This window comes from Haemaphysalis longicornis, unplaced genomic scaffold (genome assembly GCF_048455015.1).
Source record: "Haemaphysalis longicornis isolate Haplotype H1 unplaced genomic scaffold, Haemaphysalis longicornis Haplotype H1 scaffold_6, whole genome shotgun sequence".
Lineage (NCBI taxonomy): Eukaryota > Metazoa > Arthropoda > Arachnida > Ixodida > Ixodidae > Haemaphysalis > Haemaphysalis longicornis.
The window spans coordinates 64,099,075-64,116,282 of record NW_027526407.1 but is presented as its reverse complement, the minus strand read 5'-3'; the positions used below and the strand labels follow the sequence as shown (position 1 = coordinate 64,116,282).

General features: G+C 44.2%; 1 protein-coding gene across 1 annotated transcript in view; it reads right to left on the bottom strand.

Moving 5' to 3' along the window:
- Positions 1 to 17,208, bottom strand: part of Tos (Exonuclease tos) — a 31,685-nt gene that overhangs the window by 11,921 nt on the left and 2,556 nt on the right. Inside the window, exons 5-8 of the mRNA XM_077674606.1 lie at positions 13,309 to 13,524; positions 9,714 to 9,904; positions 5,370 to 5,466; positions 2,645 to 2,846 (exon numbers count right to left, since the gene is read on the bottom strand). Of these exons, the coding sequence (XP_077530732.1) occupies positions 2,645 to 2,846; positions 5,370 to 5,466; positions 9,714 to 9,904; positions 13,309 to 13,524 (706 nt within the window). The remainder of the gene's footprint in view (positions 1 to 2,644; positions 2,847 to 5,369; positions 5,467 to 9,713; positions 9,905 to 13,308; positions 13,525 to 17,208) is intronic.

Below are 17,208 nucleotides of genomic sequence, written 5' to 3'. Positions count from 1 at the left end.
AATCCTCATTCAGAAACACAACCAGATGATTGTAGTGGGCCTCTACTGTAAAATAGCGTGCAAGCGACCCCCCCCCCCCCCCCCCCTTAAGGTGAGGATAGTTCAGGGAATTTCGGGGAAGGGTCCCTTGTTCAGAACTGCCCCGTAATTCAAAATGGCGGCGTGTAAATGTTAACCCTCCCGCCGAAAAAGAAAAAAAAAATGTGGTACATTGGAGAGAAACACATTTTTAGCAAAGATGAAGAAAACTGTGAAGCCCTTCTGGGCGCAACCAGAGTTAGCCATTCATACGGTGTTCCTGTCAACCACATTGTTGGTCCTGTAGATAGAGAATTTAGTCTAGCCATCGTCTGGTCTATTTTTGTGATGTTGAACAAGGTATACTCGCGACGTGTTCGGAGGGCAACCACAGTAGAGCAAAAGGGCTTTGGTGCTTCTCAGAAATCTTCTGGTGTCTTCTGGCTTTCATTACAAATGAATGTCACGAACCACCGTTGTTACAGAGTCACAAGCACATTTTTCGGCTATGTCAGATGACAATAACAGAATGGTGAGCATGTATGGAATTAACAGTTACCCTGTGTTCTTGGATTTGCATTCTGGTTTAGACACGAGCGCAATCAGAAGTGTTCCTCGGCAGTTTCAGTTTCACTGGGTTGGGCCATCAACAGGCGGTTGGGGCAGGGGAGGCACATGTTTGGTAGTGCGCAAAAACTCGAAATACTCAGATTATGGGAGGGGGGTGCTTGATCAGTATTTTATGGTAGTTTTGTTGGATCACATCAGTTGAATGCTCAGGTGCTGTTAACCCTTTCAGGGTCACGGACGTACATGTACGTCCTCTGCAAACACCTTCAAAATGGTCAATAACGTACATGTACGTCATCGCTTGTATGTTTAGAGAGCTCGCCTTTTTCGCCAACTTCTCTTGCTTGGCATGTGCTGCCACACTGCAGAAATACGTCAAATTATTTTCTTGCTACGATGGCTCTTTTTATTTTTTTATGATTTACTTCGGCGGCGCGCCAGCCATTGCTTGCGCATCCGGTAATGAGGGGCCGCGCTGGGTATCGCCCACCGGGTACCCGGGCGCCTCTCGCTTCTTGCATCTGCCACAGACCAAGGGCGCCTGCGAAACTGATCAGGCTCTTTTCTCGTTTCTTTTTTTGTATTTTTAGGAGCGGTGTGCCGTCTACTGCTTGCGCATCCGGCCGCGTGTCCGCGCGCAACACTGGTTTCGGTATCGTCCTCCGGGCGCTTCCCGCTTTTTGCACCCGCGAAACTGATGTCTATCTGATTTCGATTCACTCAAAAGGTGTCGGCTTGTTACTCTCTCATTTTTATTCAGAATTTTCCTTGTGTTACTCATGAATAAACCACATGTATGTAACAGGGTTCGTAAGGGCTTCAAAAGCAAAAATTCAAGGGTTTTTAAAGACTTTCAAGGACCAGAAAACACATTTTCAAGGTCCGCATCTTATGTTTTATCTGGGATTATTTATAACTTTTTCAACAAAATGCAAAATTTTGATATTGCCTCGTACCTAAGAACATTATTGCACATTTAGACAGGAGCTATAAGTTCATGAATGCTCCCCCAGCTTTTTTTTTTTTTTTTTTCAGTTTTATATTTAGAGGTTTTTCCTTTTCCTTGGTGTTTTGCTGAGGCTGTCTGATTTCAAAACTTAGTTAATGTTGCCTGCATCTCCTGCTTTGTCAGCCAGAGTATCAGCTAAAATTAAATCGAGGAAGTGTTGCTGCAAGGCAGGATGAACTGTGTACACGTCTACCATTTGCACGTAAAAGCAAACGCAGATGGAGCGTATGAGGCACAGCAAAAATGCAATGAAAGGCCGTCCACAGACTAGATGGAACATGCAAAATAGAGAACAGAAGCCAGCTTTCACGGGATTGTATCGTGACATGAATTGTATTGAGGAGTGCTGCTCCCAATGTTGCCTCGTAACAATGAGAATCCACAACTCGTAATTTCACGCAATACACTGAAACTTGATTGTTACAATGTTTCTGTACATTTTTAAAACCTAAAATTCACGACAAACACTTTAAATTTTTGTGAAAAGATAGGGCCATTGGTTATCTCCAGAAAAATCAAGGGTTTTTAAGGACCCTTTAAAAATTCCAGGACTTGAAATTCACACTTCTAAATTCAAGGGTTTTCAAGGTTTTCAAGGACCTGTGCGAACCTTGTGTAACAACACAAACGATTTTTTTGTCACTTCATGGTCACCCTAAAAAAAATTACGATAATTTTTTCTCGAAATAGATTCATCCGAATAATTTAAATCAGCGATAACAAAAATCGACCCTCGGGGGTCACATTTGGCGAAAAAAGTTCGACCCTCAAAGGGTTAATGCACGCATAACAAGTGTTTCCCTCTATCGAACCACCGGTGAAATCGTGTAGCACAAAATGTAGGTAGTTTAAAAATTAAAAAAAAACACTCTTTGTGGCTGGAACGGAACTGAGCTAGCCACCAAAGGCTGTTTTTTTCAAACTAAACAAGGTTCTAATTTGTTTTAATGTTGCCCTTCAAATAGGAGAGAACACGCTGGCCTGGGACGCACAACCTGTGGCAAGAAAACAGCTTCAACGCCTGTTGCATTTTGCTTCTCGACTCACCAATGTTCTCCATAGAGGAGAGCGGCTTAGACGGCCAGTGAGGTGACCTCGCTGGAGTTTTCGGAGTGGCTGGTGTCACCGTTCTTCGTTCGGCCACTTGAAACGCACCGAGCCGCTTGGGAGTCGTCTCTTCGACCGGACTGCCCTTTGGCCTTGCTTTCTGAACGTTTGAGTCAGTGGACGAACGTCTTGCCTTGAGCACCTAAAACGAGAGCGAAAACAGACTTTTTTTTTTTTTCGATCTTAGATGAACCATAAAACCGTGCCTGAAAAAGCAAGGTTGAGTAAAAACACATTTACAGTTGACTCCCACTAATAAATGCCCTCCGTGGCATTTATTCCATGGGCTGCACAACCCTGCGCTTTAACTCTTTCATTACCACGGGAAATTGACCATTTTTGAAGGGTCTAACAAAACATTTTTTTTGTGCTAACATATTGGTTAAGCACACATTGCAGTGACATAAAATGCGGATTATTCCACGTGCTTTCCAACGACACCAGTTTTAATAATGTTTTCCTAAATAATGATTCTGAAAAAAATTATAGAATTCGAAACTTTTGTCCACGCGTCAAACAAAATAACAAAAAAGTAAATTGTATATAATAAACCACCAGTAGTAGAAAAAATCTAGAATATATACATTTTATAGGTACACATTCGAAAAACCCGTCCTAGAAAAAAAATTGAGTTACGCAGTACAATTTGTCAGGTATAAAAGAAAATGTTAGCCCGCGTGGTGCCCGTGCCATGTGGTGAAGCCCAACCAATATTTCAAATTTTGCTATTTTGGATAGTTCTCTAGAAGAAATCTGGTCGTCTGACATTATTAAAGGCCCAAATTAGCCTCCAGGTGATGTAAAAACACCTTGTCAATGATTATGACCGGCACAATATTGAAGGCAAGCAAGTGATGTGAAAAAATCCGCTTGGAGTTGAGAACTAAACTCTTTGGTGGATGCTTGTTGACGTTTTGATGATCACTTATCAGTCAGAACTTTCATTTGCGGTTTATTATCACGTTCTGACTCACTATGGTAGCCCTGCTTGCAGGAATAAGGTACGATGCGCTAGAATCATGCCCAGCAAGCTTTCACCAAGCTGCCGTCGGGCTGTGAAGCGAGTTTAGCACTACAAGCAGCGCCACCTAACAATTTCGAAAAGAAACAAATACAAGGCTGTTGGAGACTTTGTCAGAATAGACAGTACTATTAAGAAGCGACACTAGACCTCCGGAAATACCCTTGTATGAAACCGAAACTGGCCGGTGAACAGCTGGCAATGTTCAAGGCCAATTGGAAGTGTTCTCCTCATCTGAACTGATACCAGACAACTTGGTGTTATCGTTTGACTTCCCGCGGAAGCTCTTATTACAGAAGCAAGGCGTAGATAAAGTGGAAGGGCGAGGGGCATGCTTGTTTTGAGGAGCAGTATCGGGCAACGGAGGCGCCACAGCAAATGAGCTTGTAGTTGGGTAACTGTGCCAAATATGAGTTTCGCAATGCGAAAACGAAACCGAAACTGCTGGAAACTGGTTAAAAATGTCAGGCACACTTGCTAGACATGCGGGGGACCATAAGAAATAAGCTTTGGGAGAATAAAGCTGCCCTTTGTCCGAACCAAAGATCATTAGTGAATAGCTGGGGCCATTTTCAAGTAATTATCACCTCTCAACGCTGTCGGATTACAAAGCTGACCGCAATATTTGGTATTTGACTAGCCAGGAGCCTTTTAACAAAAAAAATGCTATGGTAATGCAGCCTAACCACGACCTGCATCCTTTTTTCTCAAGTGCAGCAGCCACGCCCCCTTCCTCAAAGACACATGCACCTCAGCCAGCAAAAAACGGCGTCAAAAATCTCATTGTCGCCGTAGCAGGAAAATTTAAACTGATTCTAAAAGGGCAGTGCCTAGACTAACCACTGACCGCATTAGGTGTACGAGGAATGACTAGAACATGTCAAAATAGGCAATATAAATCATCGATCACCGGTTATCGATTTGAATAGGCGTGGTAACGAAAGAGTTAACCGAATGTTTAATCAAACAAAAAGCACAAAACCATCGCTGCTATTAGACCACAACGCATCTCCCCTCTTGATATCATTCGGAGTACTGACTTTCGTCACTATGCTGGGTAAATTAAAGTTAAAACTTGGTGCTAACACTTTCGGCCCACACGGTGTCAATTGACGCCATCACACAAAAGTTTTTCTAGCACAAAGAGAATGAAGCTAAAACTGCTAGTTTTCTGGGGAATCGTTCTTCAATGATGCCCATTGCAATAGACGTCACAGTTGTGGTGTTTTAGTGGAGCTGTACGTTACAAGGAAGAAGCTCCATTGCAGACAAAATTCAGACGACGCTGAAAAAAAAAACGGAGGTCCTAGTTTAATTCCCAAGCTAATAAACCTTCAAACACCTGCACCACGAACCTCATTTTTTGTTTGTAGGCTCCTGTTGTCATAACGTATAGAAAACATGCAAAAAAAATGATTCTGCTTGATATAAAATTTTTAGTTGCCAGACGTTCCAATTGCCTTATCGTTATATCTGCTAATACTTGCACTACCAGCGCTCTTTCTTGTTTGTGGGCTTATGGGGACCTAAAATTTAAGAAAACACACAGAAAACGTTGTTTTGCTTGAAATAAAAAAAATCAGGGCTGGAAGGACTGAAATCGAAGCTCGAGGCTTCCACAGAATTCATAATAATCCTTCATACCTTTCCATCTTTGGGGGCATAGTTGTCAATTTTGTGGCCTGTGTTGACGTCGATGTTCCCAACAGCCATGTCAAAGGCCTCATCTCTTGGAAACTGCCTTGAATTGAAACAGAAGCCGTCAAGGATGCCAACGGGAACCAATGGACACAGGGGACAACTCTGGAACTCATGAACGTTGAACACTTACGCATCACACGATAAATTACTGATAAAGCATTAAAACTTTCCATGTTTGTATAGTGCCCCAGGTTGCTCAGTTTTAATGGGGCTTTTCCGGAGGACGGCCTCCATTACATTGGTTAAAACAAAAAAAAGTTCCTTGAGAACACTGACCTTAAATATAGAATTTTTATTTTTACAGTTATGATGATAAAAATTGGAGGGCACATGCAGTTTTTCATTCTGATTGCAGATATAAAATTTGTTTCTGCGTAAAATAACTACATTCAAATTTATTCTGAATTTTACATTTCATTTGCTGACCGCTTTTGTGAAAGAACTGCTGGAGTGATGCAGCTAAACAGGGAATCAGTGAACTGTGCACAAATACAGGAGTGCAATAAGACTAACAATATCATTCTACCTGGTCTGTAGCAGAAGTTACGACCGTTTGAAGTTTGGGCTTGGAAGGTGGGAGCCAGAAAAACCGGTTTTGCCTTCCAAGCCCAAAGTTCAAACGGTCGAGCTCCTGCTACAGACCAGGTAAAGTGATGCTGTTAGGCTGATTGCACTCCTTGATTAGTGCACAGTCCACTGGCACCGCGTTCAGCTGCATCACTCCAGCAGTTCTTTTACAAGGGCTGTCAAAAAATGAAATATAAAATTCCGAATAAATTCGGATGTAGTCATTTTACACAAAAACAAAATTTATATCTGCAACCCAAATGAAAAACTGCCATGCGTCCTCCAATTTTCATCATCATAACTGTAAAAATAAAAATTCTGGGTTTAAGGTCAGTGTGCCCCCTTAAAGGGACACTGAAGTGAATTTGTCAAGCTCCCGTTTTTGCTTGCACTGCGTAGACTGGCTCAAATTAGCACACTTTTCATCGTTTATTCAGTTGACAAATCGGTAATTATTTTACAAAGCGCGTAAAAGAAGAAAAACTACCATGCGCGGTTTGCGGCGGCCGCACCAACTAAAGCTGTGACGTTGGGAGGAGCGGGCACCGTGATTGGACGATGCCCAAGGTGAGCAAGCAAACAAGTTTCGGTTTCGGTTTCGGTTCTGTAAAACACAACCGGTGGCGTTGTTGGATGGGCATTCTCAATAACTCAGTAATCATCGTACCGCGCTTCTGCCATGTTGTCAGCTGTAAAAATGCATAAAGATAAGCCTCCTAGGACGGCTTGGAATCGTAGCATTCACTAGCCGAGGCCTACGCAGTGCATGGACGCCCTCCGCGTACCCGCAGACGCCCAAATGTCATGCGCTTTTCCCCCATATTTGGAGCTTGCCTCACTCATGCCTGTACCGTAAAAAGCGTGTTCGCACCAGGCCAAGGGTGTGTTCATTCTGGCCTGTGCCCACTGCCCGCAAGCAGTCGGTGCTTATGGCAACAGCACGCCAACGAGAACTCGCAAGCGCGCCAGTGCCAGCCTGCGCGCATTTTGTGAACTAGTTCGTGGAGCCATGAACGTTGTGGCCCAAAAAAAGGTGAACTGAATATAGAAAACATCCGCGGAAAACGAAAAAGTTAACTTACAGAAAAAAAGCACGTACCCGCGGGGATTCGAACTCGTGACTTGCAAAATACTTGCGGTGACATACCTGGCACCCCAGACCACTCGGCCACGGGGGCAGGCTCGCTGGCCCTGGTAATATAGGGTATATATTGTACAATCAATTTACACTTTTATTTAGTTTTGGCATTTCAAGCAGCTTAGGTGACTATTTGTTGTATTGCGCTCGTGCAGTAAGCGTCGCCCGAGTTTCCACAATAGCTCACGTCTAGCAATTGCATTTCGTAGACGGAAAAGCGTCCGCAGATGCGTAGTCGTGCTGCTGACCGCTGTGCTTGTTCGCCCAGCGCAAAAAAGTGCTCCCCGCACACTAGTTTTACGCTGTACGGTAAAAATATCAGTTGATTTTATTTGCTTAGTACTTATATTGACTTCGCTGACTCTTCTCCCGCCTTCAAGAGGCCTTATATTTTCCTACTGGCGTACCAGTCAGCGAAGCGTCGCATGTGCGCTTGTGCAGCGCTTGAGTGAAGCGACCTTGACTTGGAGCTAGATACAGTGTACAAACTAACCAAGTAAAGAAAGGCAGATTCTTCCATTCACAAACGTGTCCTGGCTTCGTTTTAACTGAGCGAACGAATTGCGACGACCCGTCGGCGGCCGGCGGACGAAACGCTGGGCCGACTGACTCTGTCTGAAGGTTGGGGAGCCGTGCAGTAGCGCAGCCAATTGCGAGCTCGGCTCCTCCCGACGTCACACGAAAACGCCACAGAAAATGGGCGAGCGTAAAGAGAGGAGGACAGCATTTTCGAATTAATTTTTCTACTAAATAAAACCGCGTAAACGCGCCCAGAGTGGTCCAAACATGGCCTGGGGACTCCGGGCTACAATTTGCGCTAGTAATCCCGCAATGTTTACATATCACTTCAGTGTCTCTTCAAGAAAAAAGCTTCGCGATATTTATTAAATTTTTTTTTACTGCTACATAATGTTTGCGCCTCTTTCCTCACTCTTATTTCTTCATCTTCTGGTGTGAATTAATTCAACAGACAGACTGGCAACATTTCACGCTGGTGGTAGCGTGCCGAGGCAGTCTAACGGTACAGTCAAACCTTGTTAAAACGAAGCAGTATTGGAGCTGTGAATTAGTTCGTTATATTCGATACTCGTTGCAACAGTAGAGGCAAAAATCAGCTCTAACAAATTTCCAATCTGGCTCGCGCAAAAATCCTTGATACAAAAACGCATTATTCTAGGCTTCGAACCTGCTATACACGAGGTAATCCTTAGCTGCCTCCTCGTAGCATTACAACCTAAATCATTACAACGTGAAATTACACACAACAAAACAAAGTTTGTTTGACAAAACAGGCCTGCGTTCTTATTTATTTCAAGAAGAGCCTGATCCTTGACTGGTGGCTTTTCACAGCACTCAACAGGATAAAATTTTCTACTGTGTCCATACACGAAAGGGCTATTTGTACTTCTGACATTGGCCGCGTTTTCTTTGTTACAGCCGATATCACGTGCGTGTCTCTTGCGGTTTTCGTTGTCGGTTTTGTTATAAAAATAGGTGTCACTGAAATGAAGTGCGACCAACCTAAGTTTGTATTTAGTTCACCACAGCCAATAATTCGTTATATCAGTGTTCATTATAACGAGATTCAACTGTAATGCACTTTGCTCCTACTCTGGATACACAAGTTCAATTCTAATAGGAACTCAAACGCATATTTTAAAGCTAATCAATTTACTTTATTGAAATCAACCCACGTGCACAGGTTTGGCACAAATTTCGACATTTTTTAGTGTTTTTTTTTTTTTTTTTCATTCTTTACAACAGTGGTCACTTTTTGTACCGCACAACGCTCGTGTTTCTCACAAGGGACTTTAAGGCTTTCCCCTTAAGGGGGCAGTTGGGTCTTTGGGGCCGAAAAACTGTCAAAAGAAGCGTTTTCTCAAAAATGAAATTTTTGGCCTTCACGGCCATTTTTCTATCAGTCTGTAAATTTTCTCATCAAAAGGCATCATATTTTGTTATTATTATAATATAATAGCATTTTAAAGTGCACTTTACAGCTCAGTTAGCGCAGAATTCGATGGTGAAACAGCACTTTTCTTGCAATGCAGAGCTAGCATTTCGTCCTCAGATATCTCGGCACCCAGAGCAGGCACAACTGTAACTCTTTTTGCTTCTGATACCGAAATGTGTGGAGAATACAATGTTGGAAACAAATTTTTCAAATGGAGGCTTTGGAAAATTATTATTGCGTTCAATTGGCACCACCTGCGACCCATTTCTGGTAGAGCGCTGGAGAAGCGAAGTTCCCTGTGTTGTAAAACTACCAAAAATAGCTGAATCAAAAAAGTTCTTCCTATGTTGTATTCTTTAGTCATTTGTCTGCCTAGCCACGTGGTAATTGCCATTCTGTATGGGGTGGTTATTTTGTAACTGTGACCCAAAGTAATGGCAATTAATCACTAATTAACTCAAAATATAATCAACTTACAAAAAATCTAATGGCAGATTTGAAATCAGCACAAAAAACTCAATAATGCAGTGCAGTTTCATTAAAATTGGTTGATAAATACAAAAAATAGCTCTAAGACCAGCCTGCCCCCTTAAAAATAATACCAAACTTGTTTTAAAATAAAGGATACTGTCCGGCATAGCTGAGCTCTTTGGGGTCAACCCACGGATCATACGGGTTCAGCGGAACCAGCTCATTTCGCTCAGGGCAGAAAACAAGCTGATACCGGAATGTGTTTTCGGCCTTCAAGAAGTCCTCGATGTACTGGCTGCTTACGGACAGCGACGGCATTTTCAGATACGACGGAAGCTTCGGCAACGTCTGAAAAAAAAAAAAAGAACAAAACAGAAGGAAAATTCGCAAAACAAAAAAATTTCCCCTTCTCCACACTTGTGTGAAGTAGGCAGAAACAGCTGAATTGAGCTCAAATTCTGGTCTTGAGAAATGCCGAAAAGAATGCCCCCCCCCCCCCCCCCTGCATTTTCTTTGCAATTACACCACTCTGAGCGCTCATGAATGCAGAACCCCAAGAAATCCTTCGGCCATTCTTATGGAGAAATTCTCCTCCATAAATCGCATTTCAGACTCATGAGAACACTATGCAAAAAAAATTTGCGTTAACTCCGGTTTCAAACCAGTCGGTCAGAACATAAAGACAATGTAAGGCGCAGTCATAAACAGGTAAACATGCACACACACACACACACACACACACACACATTTTATATACAGTAAACTCCTGTTAAAAGACAAACTTGAATCTCTGAGACCGTGAAAGTTTGTTCGCATTATCAGAAGTTTGTCTTAAGTGGACATTTTTTGCATTGTGCACGTTACAAGAGAGCAAAAGTGTTGTCTGTCTTAACCCTGCAGTTTGTCTTAAGGGGGCAGGTCTAAGAGACCGAAACCCCCCCCCCCCCCACCCCCCCAAAAAGCATTTTTTCAAGTATCACTTTTCCCTTGATTTACACAGTTTTTCCTCCAAAAATTCCGCACATGGAACAGTGCCAGGTACTTATAAGAGCCACAGAGGCCCAGTTTCAACAAAAAATAACAATTTTTTCATACTTCCCCACTTTTTCGCCATGACTGGTGTTGCAGTGATTAGAAATTTTCGAGGTACATCCCAGCATGTAGGAAGATCATTTCTTTTGCACTGTGAAGCTGAATGTTTACACCATGCAATATTGGAAGCAGAATATACATTTTATGTTTCCTTAGTTGTTTAATTAGCGTAATTTTTAACTGGTCAGCAGGAGTACTTCGAACCTAGAAGCTAGAATTTATGTAAACTTGTGATTGAAAAAAAAAAAAAAACTGCTTCTCACATTTTCATTTTCACAACTTCCAGTTCAATTCATGCCTTGCTGGTAATTTTTTGCTGAACAGTTTTCCCCCATTGTTCGCAAGAACAATCAAGGAAGATTTTCAATTATCTCTGAAACTAATTAACTCTCATCAAAAGTAATTCGATATTTGAAATGAGCTAAAAAACCGAACAAGCCCATGAAGTTTCATCGGAATAGGTCGGAAAACAAAAAAAGAAGTTTCTAAGGCCAGTGTGCCCTCATAACGAGAGCCTGCTACTTGCTAGTAGTAGTAGTGCAAGTACCGAGCACTACCAAGGTGCGGCGGAGATACCGCGATAATCCTCCGCTCCAAAAAGTTCACCTTTGAGGAGAAGAACAGATTCTCCCGTCCTCTTCGCTGTAATGATGATGATAGCACTCGGAATGCCGCAACACACATGTGAATGGGCCATCTCTTTTAAATGCTCAAGCATTTTTACGTAAACTCCACAAAGATACCTGTCTGCGCAATCATGGACCAGACTTAGGGGAAATCCCCAAGGTAGAGTAAGTTTCTGTGAAGGCAAAAATTGACATCCATCTGAAATGCAGCCGTATAGCTGCAAAGGAAAGCTGTACAGCTTTGTCAGAAACTTCGCAGTTGATGAAAAATTTGTCCTGGTCCAGGATTTCAACTCGGGACCACCACCTATCGAGGGCAGTCGCTCTCCCAACTTAGCTAACCAGGAGGCTAGCTGCTATTGTTCAAGCCATAGACTACCTCATGTTTGACTTTGACTCCTCCGTGCCTTCCCAGATACGCATCCTAACAGACTCTTTTGAAGCCCTACAGGCTCTAAAATGTCCTACGTCGACCAATACCATCGCCAACAAAATCATTCATCAGATCTCCATCCTGAAATCTAGCGGCATTCATGTTCGCATCGACTGGTCACCTGGACACGAGGAGTCATCACCGGGGAACCAGGCAGCCCACTCGGCTGCGCGGGAGTGTATAACCTCTAGTCCTCCGCTGCTACCCGACTTGGCTCCTCCACCTACAGAGACATTACCACCAGCGATACAGCTTCTACGTTACAAAAAGGAAAAAAAAAGACCGCCTCAAGGCCCTGACTCCAACCGGCTTTTTATCCGCCCTGCCCCCGCTCCCAAGATCAGCCGAAATTTTCATTCATGAACAAATATTTTGCTAATGCTAGCCTTACCCCTGAGACCTTCCGTAAATGGTACACCCCGTCTCTTCCGCCTCGATGTCCCTTCTGTGCCTCCCCCACTCCCGCCAATCTCCAGCACCTAATTTGGCACTGCCCGAAGTTCGCGCACTACAGAACCTTCAAGCCTCCTCCAAATACAGCCTCTCTTTACATCGACCCTCATACACTGGAACCCTCCATGCTGGCTTTAATTGCACACTTTTCCCTAAAAAGCAGTCTAGCGCGAGCAGTCTAGAGTTGTGAGCCTGCTCTCCTCACCCCAAGCGGCCTCTTCAGCATTCTTAAGGAGCCCACCTGTTTTGGGTCGACCTGTACACATTTAAGACGTCCCAAGTTACAAACCCCCCACCTTCTACTTCCTCTTCCCCCACTTGACGTGGAGTCTTCCTGCCACAATAAAGGCTACCTCCTCCTCCATAATGCCTAATGTGTCACACTTCTGCCAGATCAGAAAACGCTGCTAATAAATGGCCGTAAGGCGTTCCGGATTTCATTTATGTTGCCCCTAAAAAAGTGCCTTCTCAACAATACACAGTAGTAATTGTAAAGCCAACATTAAAGTGTATAGCACTTTAGAGCGATAAATGGGGTATCACAAATCCCTTGATGAAACGTCCCAGGGCCTTGATATTTTCACGTCAGGCCACCCATATTTCCCCCCCGAGGGAAAAAAAAAGAAAAAAAAAGCACACACAGCCGCCCCTTTATCTAACGACAACGATAATTGAAATGCCCAGCTTTCTCACGGGGGATTTGTTCGCTGTCATTGCAGTGGTAGGGGTTCACAGGGTTTTGGGGACGGGACAGCCACCATCAGTGAGACCAAGAAAGCTTCACTTTAAATCGAAACTGCTTCGACCGTGCCAAGGAAGGTCGCAAACGGCCAGACGTTGGCTTCGTAACGGAAGGAGCCAAGGCTCGATTCCAACCATCGGAAGCGTTTTCTTTCTCGAGGCACTTGATGTGCCTATGCTTATCATCATCATTGTTTTGTGAAACCCGCTGTGTAAAGTTGGTTTTCCTACAGCACATGTTCGGGACGAGACGCTCGCCATCAGCGAGGCACAGAAAGCTTCGCTTTAAAACGTGTTTCCCCCAATGCACTCGTGTAGAGCAGTGAAGCCAACTTCAACAGCTTTTTAAGCATATTTGCTCGGAAGCATGCAGGGATCAGGTTTTACGCCAAAGCTGTTCAACTCACAGCGCGGAGGTCGGGATTGGTGATGAGCTTGAAGAACTTGCAGGCTTTTGCCAGGCCGATACCGTGCAGCGAGGCGAGGTAGTCGCAGCCCGAGAGGATGCACATCTGGCGGAACTTGTCAAGCGTAAAGCGATCTGCCGCAGCCCCGAAGCAGTCGCCGAGCTTGGACCTCTCGTACAGCTGCCCGAAGCCCGCCCTGTCCATCTTGAACAGCACCTGAGGAACGCAGCGCAGTGCAGAGTAACAGTTGCAGCGTTGCGAGATCTATCATCATGAAAAGGCAACTTAAGAAATGATGATGATGGTTTGTGTTTAAAGGAGCCATGAAGAGAAAATACAACTTCAATTTGAAAGAACTAGGATTCATTATCTCACTCAGCTCCATTACAGCCACAAAAGATGTTTTTTAATGAAAAAAAAAAAAAAGCGAGAAGTATTCAAAAACTTTCAAATTTTGCGCCACAGTGACGTGTTATGAGCAAGAATGACGTCATACGGGCCAACAATAAAACATAATTTTCAGTGCGTTAACTGCACATTAGCATTCAAGTGATGTGGTCAAATGGAACTAGAGGCCCCATTACAGACGTGCAGTCATGTGTCGTCGCGACAGGTCAGTTAGACGGCCGCCAATCGCACAAACAAGGTTCCGTGACGTCATAGAAAAGTTGCAGGAAATTGGCTAGGAAGTCGCGACTGCTTCACACGTTTTCTTTAATATCTCCGTTATTTGTTCGAAGATTGCGATGATAATGGTATCATTGTTATCGGGACTACGCAGTCTTTCTAATAAACCCAACTTGTATTTTGTCTTCACGGCTCCTTTAAAGGAGTACTGACACATTTCAAAGCTCCAATAACTATGTCAAAAGCTTCCTTTGCATATGGAGATACCCCTTCGGAAGTGTAAACTGTAACCATTGAGTAGAACATATTTTAAATCAATTTCAATCCTTGCGCACATGAGAAAGCTCATCCGCACCATCGAGCAAGCTCATGCCGTCATCTGCGCTTCGACCCAAACGGTCGACGTCAGGTCTCCCCTTACGTATCGAGGCAGCCACGGTGCTGTGGGCACACTTTTGTGCCTTGTGTATCATGTCAGAGTTTTTCGGACCGACACCACGTGTGACTACGGTCGATCGGGCCGGTCTGGTGCGTGCGTGCGCACCTAGACCGTCATCGGCTGTGGTGCAACGAGAACAGTGACGTCAAATGCACCTCCCTGTCGTGGCGACTGCCTCGGTGTTTGCTTCACTGAAACCGAAACTGACACGAATAAACGGAGCTGTAAGTAATTATTTATGCTTAATTCGACAATCTAGTGTGCCATTCTTTGATTAGTGGGCTTATAGGCACCTACCGCTGCGAAAAAAAAGAAAGAAAAAAGAACGAAACACAAAAATTTCGCGTCAGTACACCGCAAGGCTAGCTAGGGCAAGGAGTGCCAAGAGGGTTATTTAATGACAGTGGTTTACATAACCGCACACCTGTCAGTAACAAACATAAAAGTGAACTGAAACAAAATGCAATGAAGGTGATTGGTGTAAAGGGCCAGACTGTCAATATGCACGATAAGAAATGAGGTATGAAAATTTGATATTGCTGAGAAACTGAAAAAGTTCACTTATGAGAGATTACGGGGTCATCACCTAAAAAGTACGATGGGTGTATGGGAATGTGTTGTCTGCATAGTTACGGGAAGTGTTCGCATCTGGTGGCAATGTAAGAAAGAGCAAACGAGAGAAAATCGTGGGAGAAGTAGAAGGTAATGTACAGAAGGGCTGGCTGGTACGTTGTACTTCAGTGAAAAACAGCGCAGACAACGGGACAATGTCTATATTGCATGGTTTCTGTGCTTTCTCCAGTTGTCTATGCTGTTTCTCGGAGAAGTTAATGTAAGTTAATGAAGCAAAGAAACACTGAGGGAGGGAGGGTAGTAACGCGCATTAAAGGGACCCTGCAACACTCTTTGAGCAGTGCAAGTAAACCTGCGCGACGTTTAGATTACACTGCCAGGAATACCTGAGTCAAATATTGCACGTGCACGTGAAGCGGTGAGCGCGCAAATCGATGTGAAAGACGCGGAAAAACCAACCGCTCTCTCTTCAGTTGTCCTCATTATGCAACCCCTGGCATGGCCTACGGGACATCACATAGGCCATGGCTGCCCGATCGGCTGTCACTGGTCAACTTCGCGGCTAGATTCTCCCATTTCCGTCGTCCTCATCGCCGTGTACGAACCTCTTCTATGCCTGAACCTGCAGGCACAGTTTTGCCGTTTCTGTTGTGTTTTGAGTGCGCACGGAGCTTGAGTGATGAGCTCAATACTTCCCTTTCAACGGGACCACTCGACTACAAACGTTTATTGCTTCAAAAACGCCCTACCAGCCCGAGCGCGCACTTGCGAGCAGGCACACATGCCTGCTTTTTCGTGGCACCAGACTGGAAATAGGCCCCTCCGCGTTGCGGAGAAAAGGAGAAAACTACCCGGCATGTGATATATCGAAGGCCGCCGAAGAGAACGCCGCGAGCCGCCCCCCTCTCCGGGAGAGAGCGCGCAGCTTTCGTCGCGTTGTCCGCGGTCGAGTTGAGAGGGAACGATTATGCGCGATTCCTCATCGCGCGTAGTTTCGTTAATTGTGAACGGATTTTCATAATTCTTGCGGGAGGAGATTTCTGGGACAATAGACTTTATCCCAAAATACATTACTAGTAGTCGATGGCAAGTGTTGCAGGGTCCCTTTAAATGCCCAAAGGAAAAACTGGAACATTACAGGTGAACCAATGAAGGACAAACCGAAAGCCGGCGGCAAATTCAAACTTGAGAACAGCGTAAACAGAGGAAGAAGAGAATTTGGCTGGAGATATGGCAGTCGCGTGCTTGGACTTGAGAAACATTTCAGCAGCCCTCTACAGTGAACACACTATGGCTTTCCCTTTTGTTTTTATGTTTTAGTTTTTTTATGGCTGCGTTACATTTTAGGTGCACCTTTTTTTTCCTTTTGGCTGCAGCTGCTACTGACACAAAGCCCACAGTATCTCTGCGACATCATGATGCAAAGCTGGTACACATGAGTATTAACCAAGGCCAATCCCCTCACCGGATATGTATCAATATTGTGGAAAAAAAATTACAGTACTGTTTTTTGCAACAAGCTTAGCAAAAAACAATTGCAAGCTTCTAGAGGCCACAGCCACATCCCAGCTAAGGATTGTTTAATGCGTTAGGTAACCGTAATGCCAGTTTGTTATTCAAACCCATTATTTTGAATAAAGTGATGCAAGTACAAATAGGGTTGCCACCTGACCGGTTTTGGACCGGCCCGACTGGTTTTTTAGACAGTGGGCCGGTTGCCGGTCTGTACCTAAAACCGGCCGACATTGGCCGGTTTTTCTGGCATTGTGCCGTGGGTATTTCTCTTTTGGCCTTTTGTAAGCGTCAATACAGCAACTACGACGATAAATATGTGTCGACAAGCTATGAAAAGACACGCGAGCCGAGAAAACATGTGGCCGAGCGCGGTTACTGAGATGGAAAGGCACCAATTAAAGGGAGGAACAACACAACGAAACGCTGCCGGCGCGGTCAGCAAGCGCGGTTACTTTTCACTGCAGCACATTCGGAGCAATAACCAAAATCTCAATCTCACTTTCGGTTCAAACGTTACGTGGATTTTTCTGCAGAAAAACGGCACAATAAATGACATTGCATATTTAAAAAAAAAGAATGTGGCGTCTGTTTTTAAAGACCAATTCTATATACAACGCCCCCCCCCCCAGAGGGCCGGTTTCTTTTTCGGGGAAAGGTGGCAACCCTAAGTACAAATAATAAAAAAATACAAACGCTCACTAACAGCCATCTGGTGTCAGTTCCACAGCAATGCACAGAAAATAAAT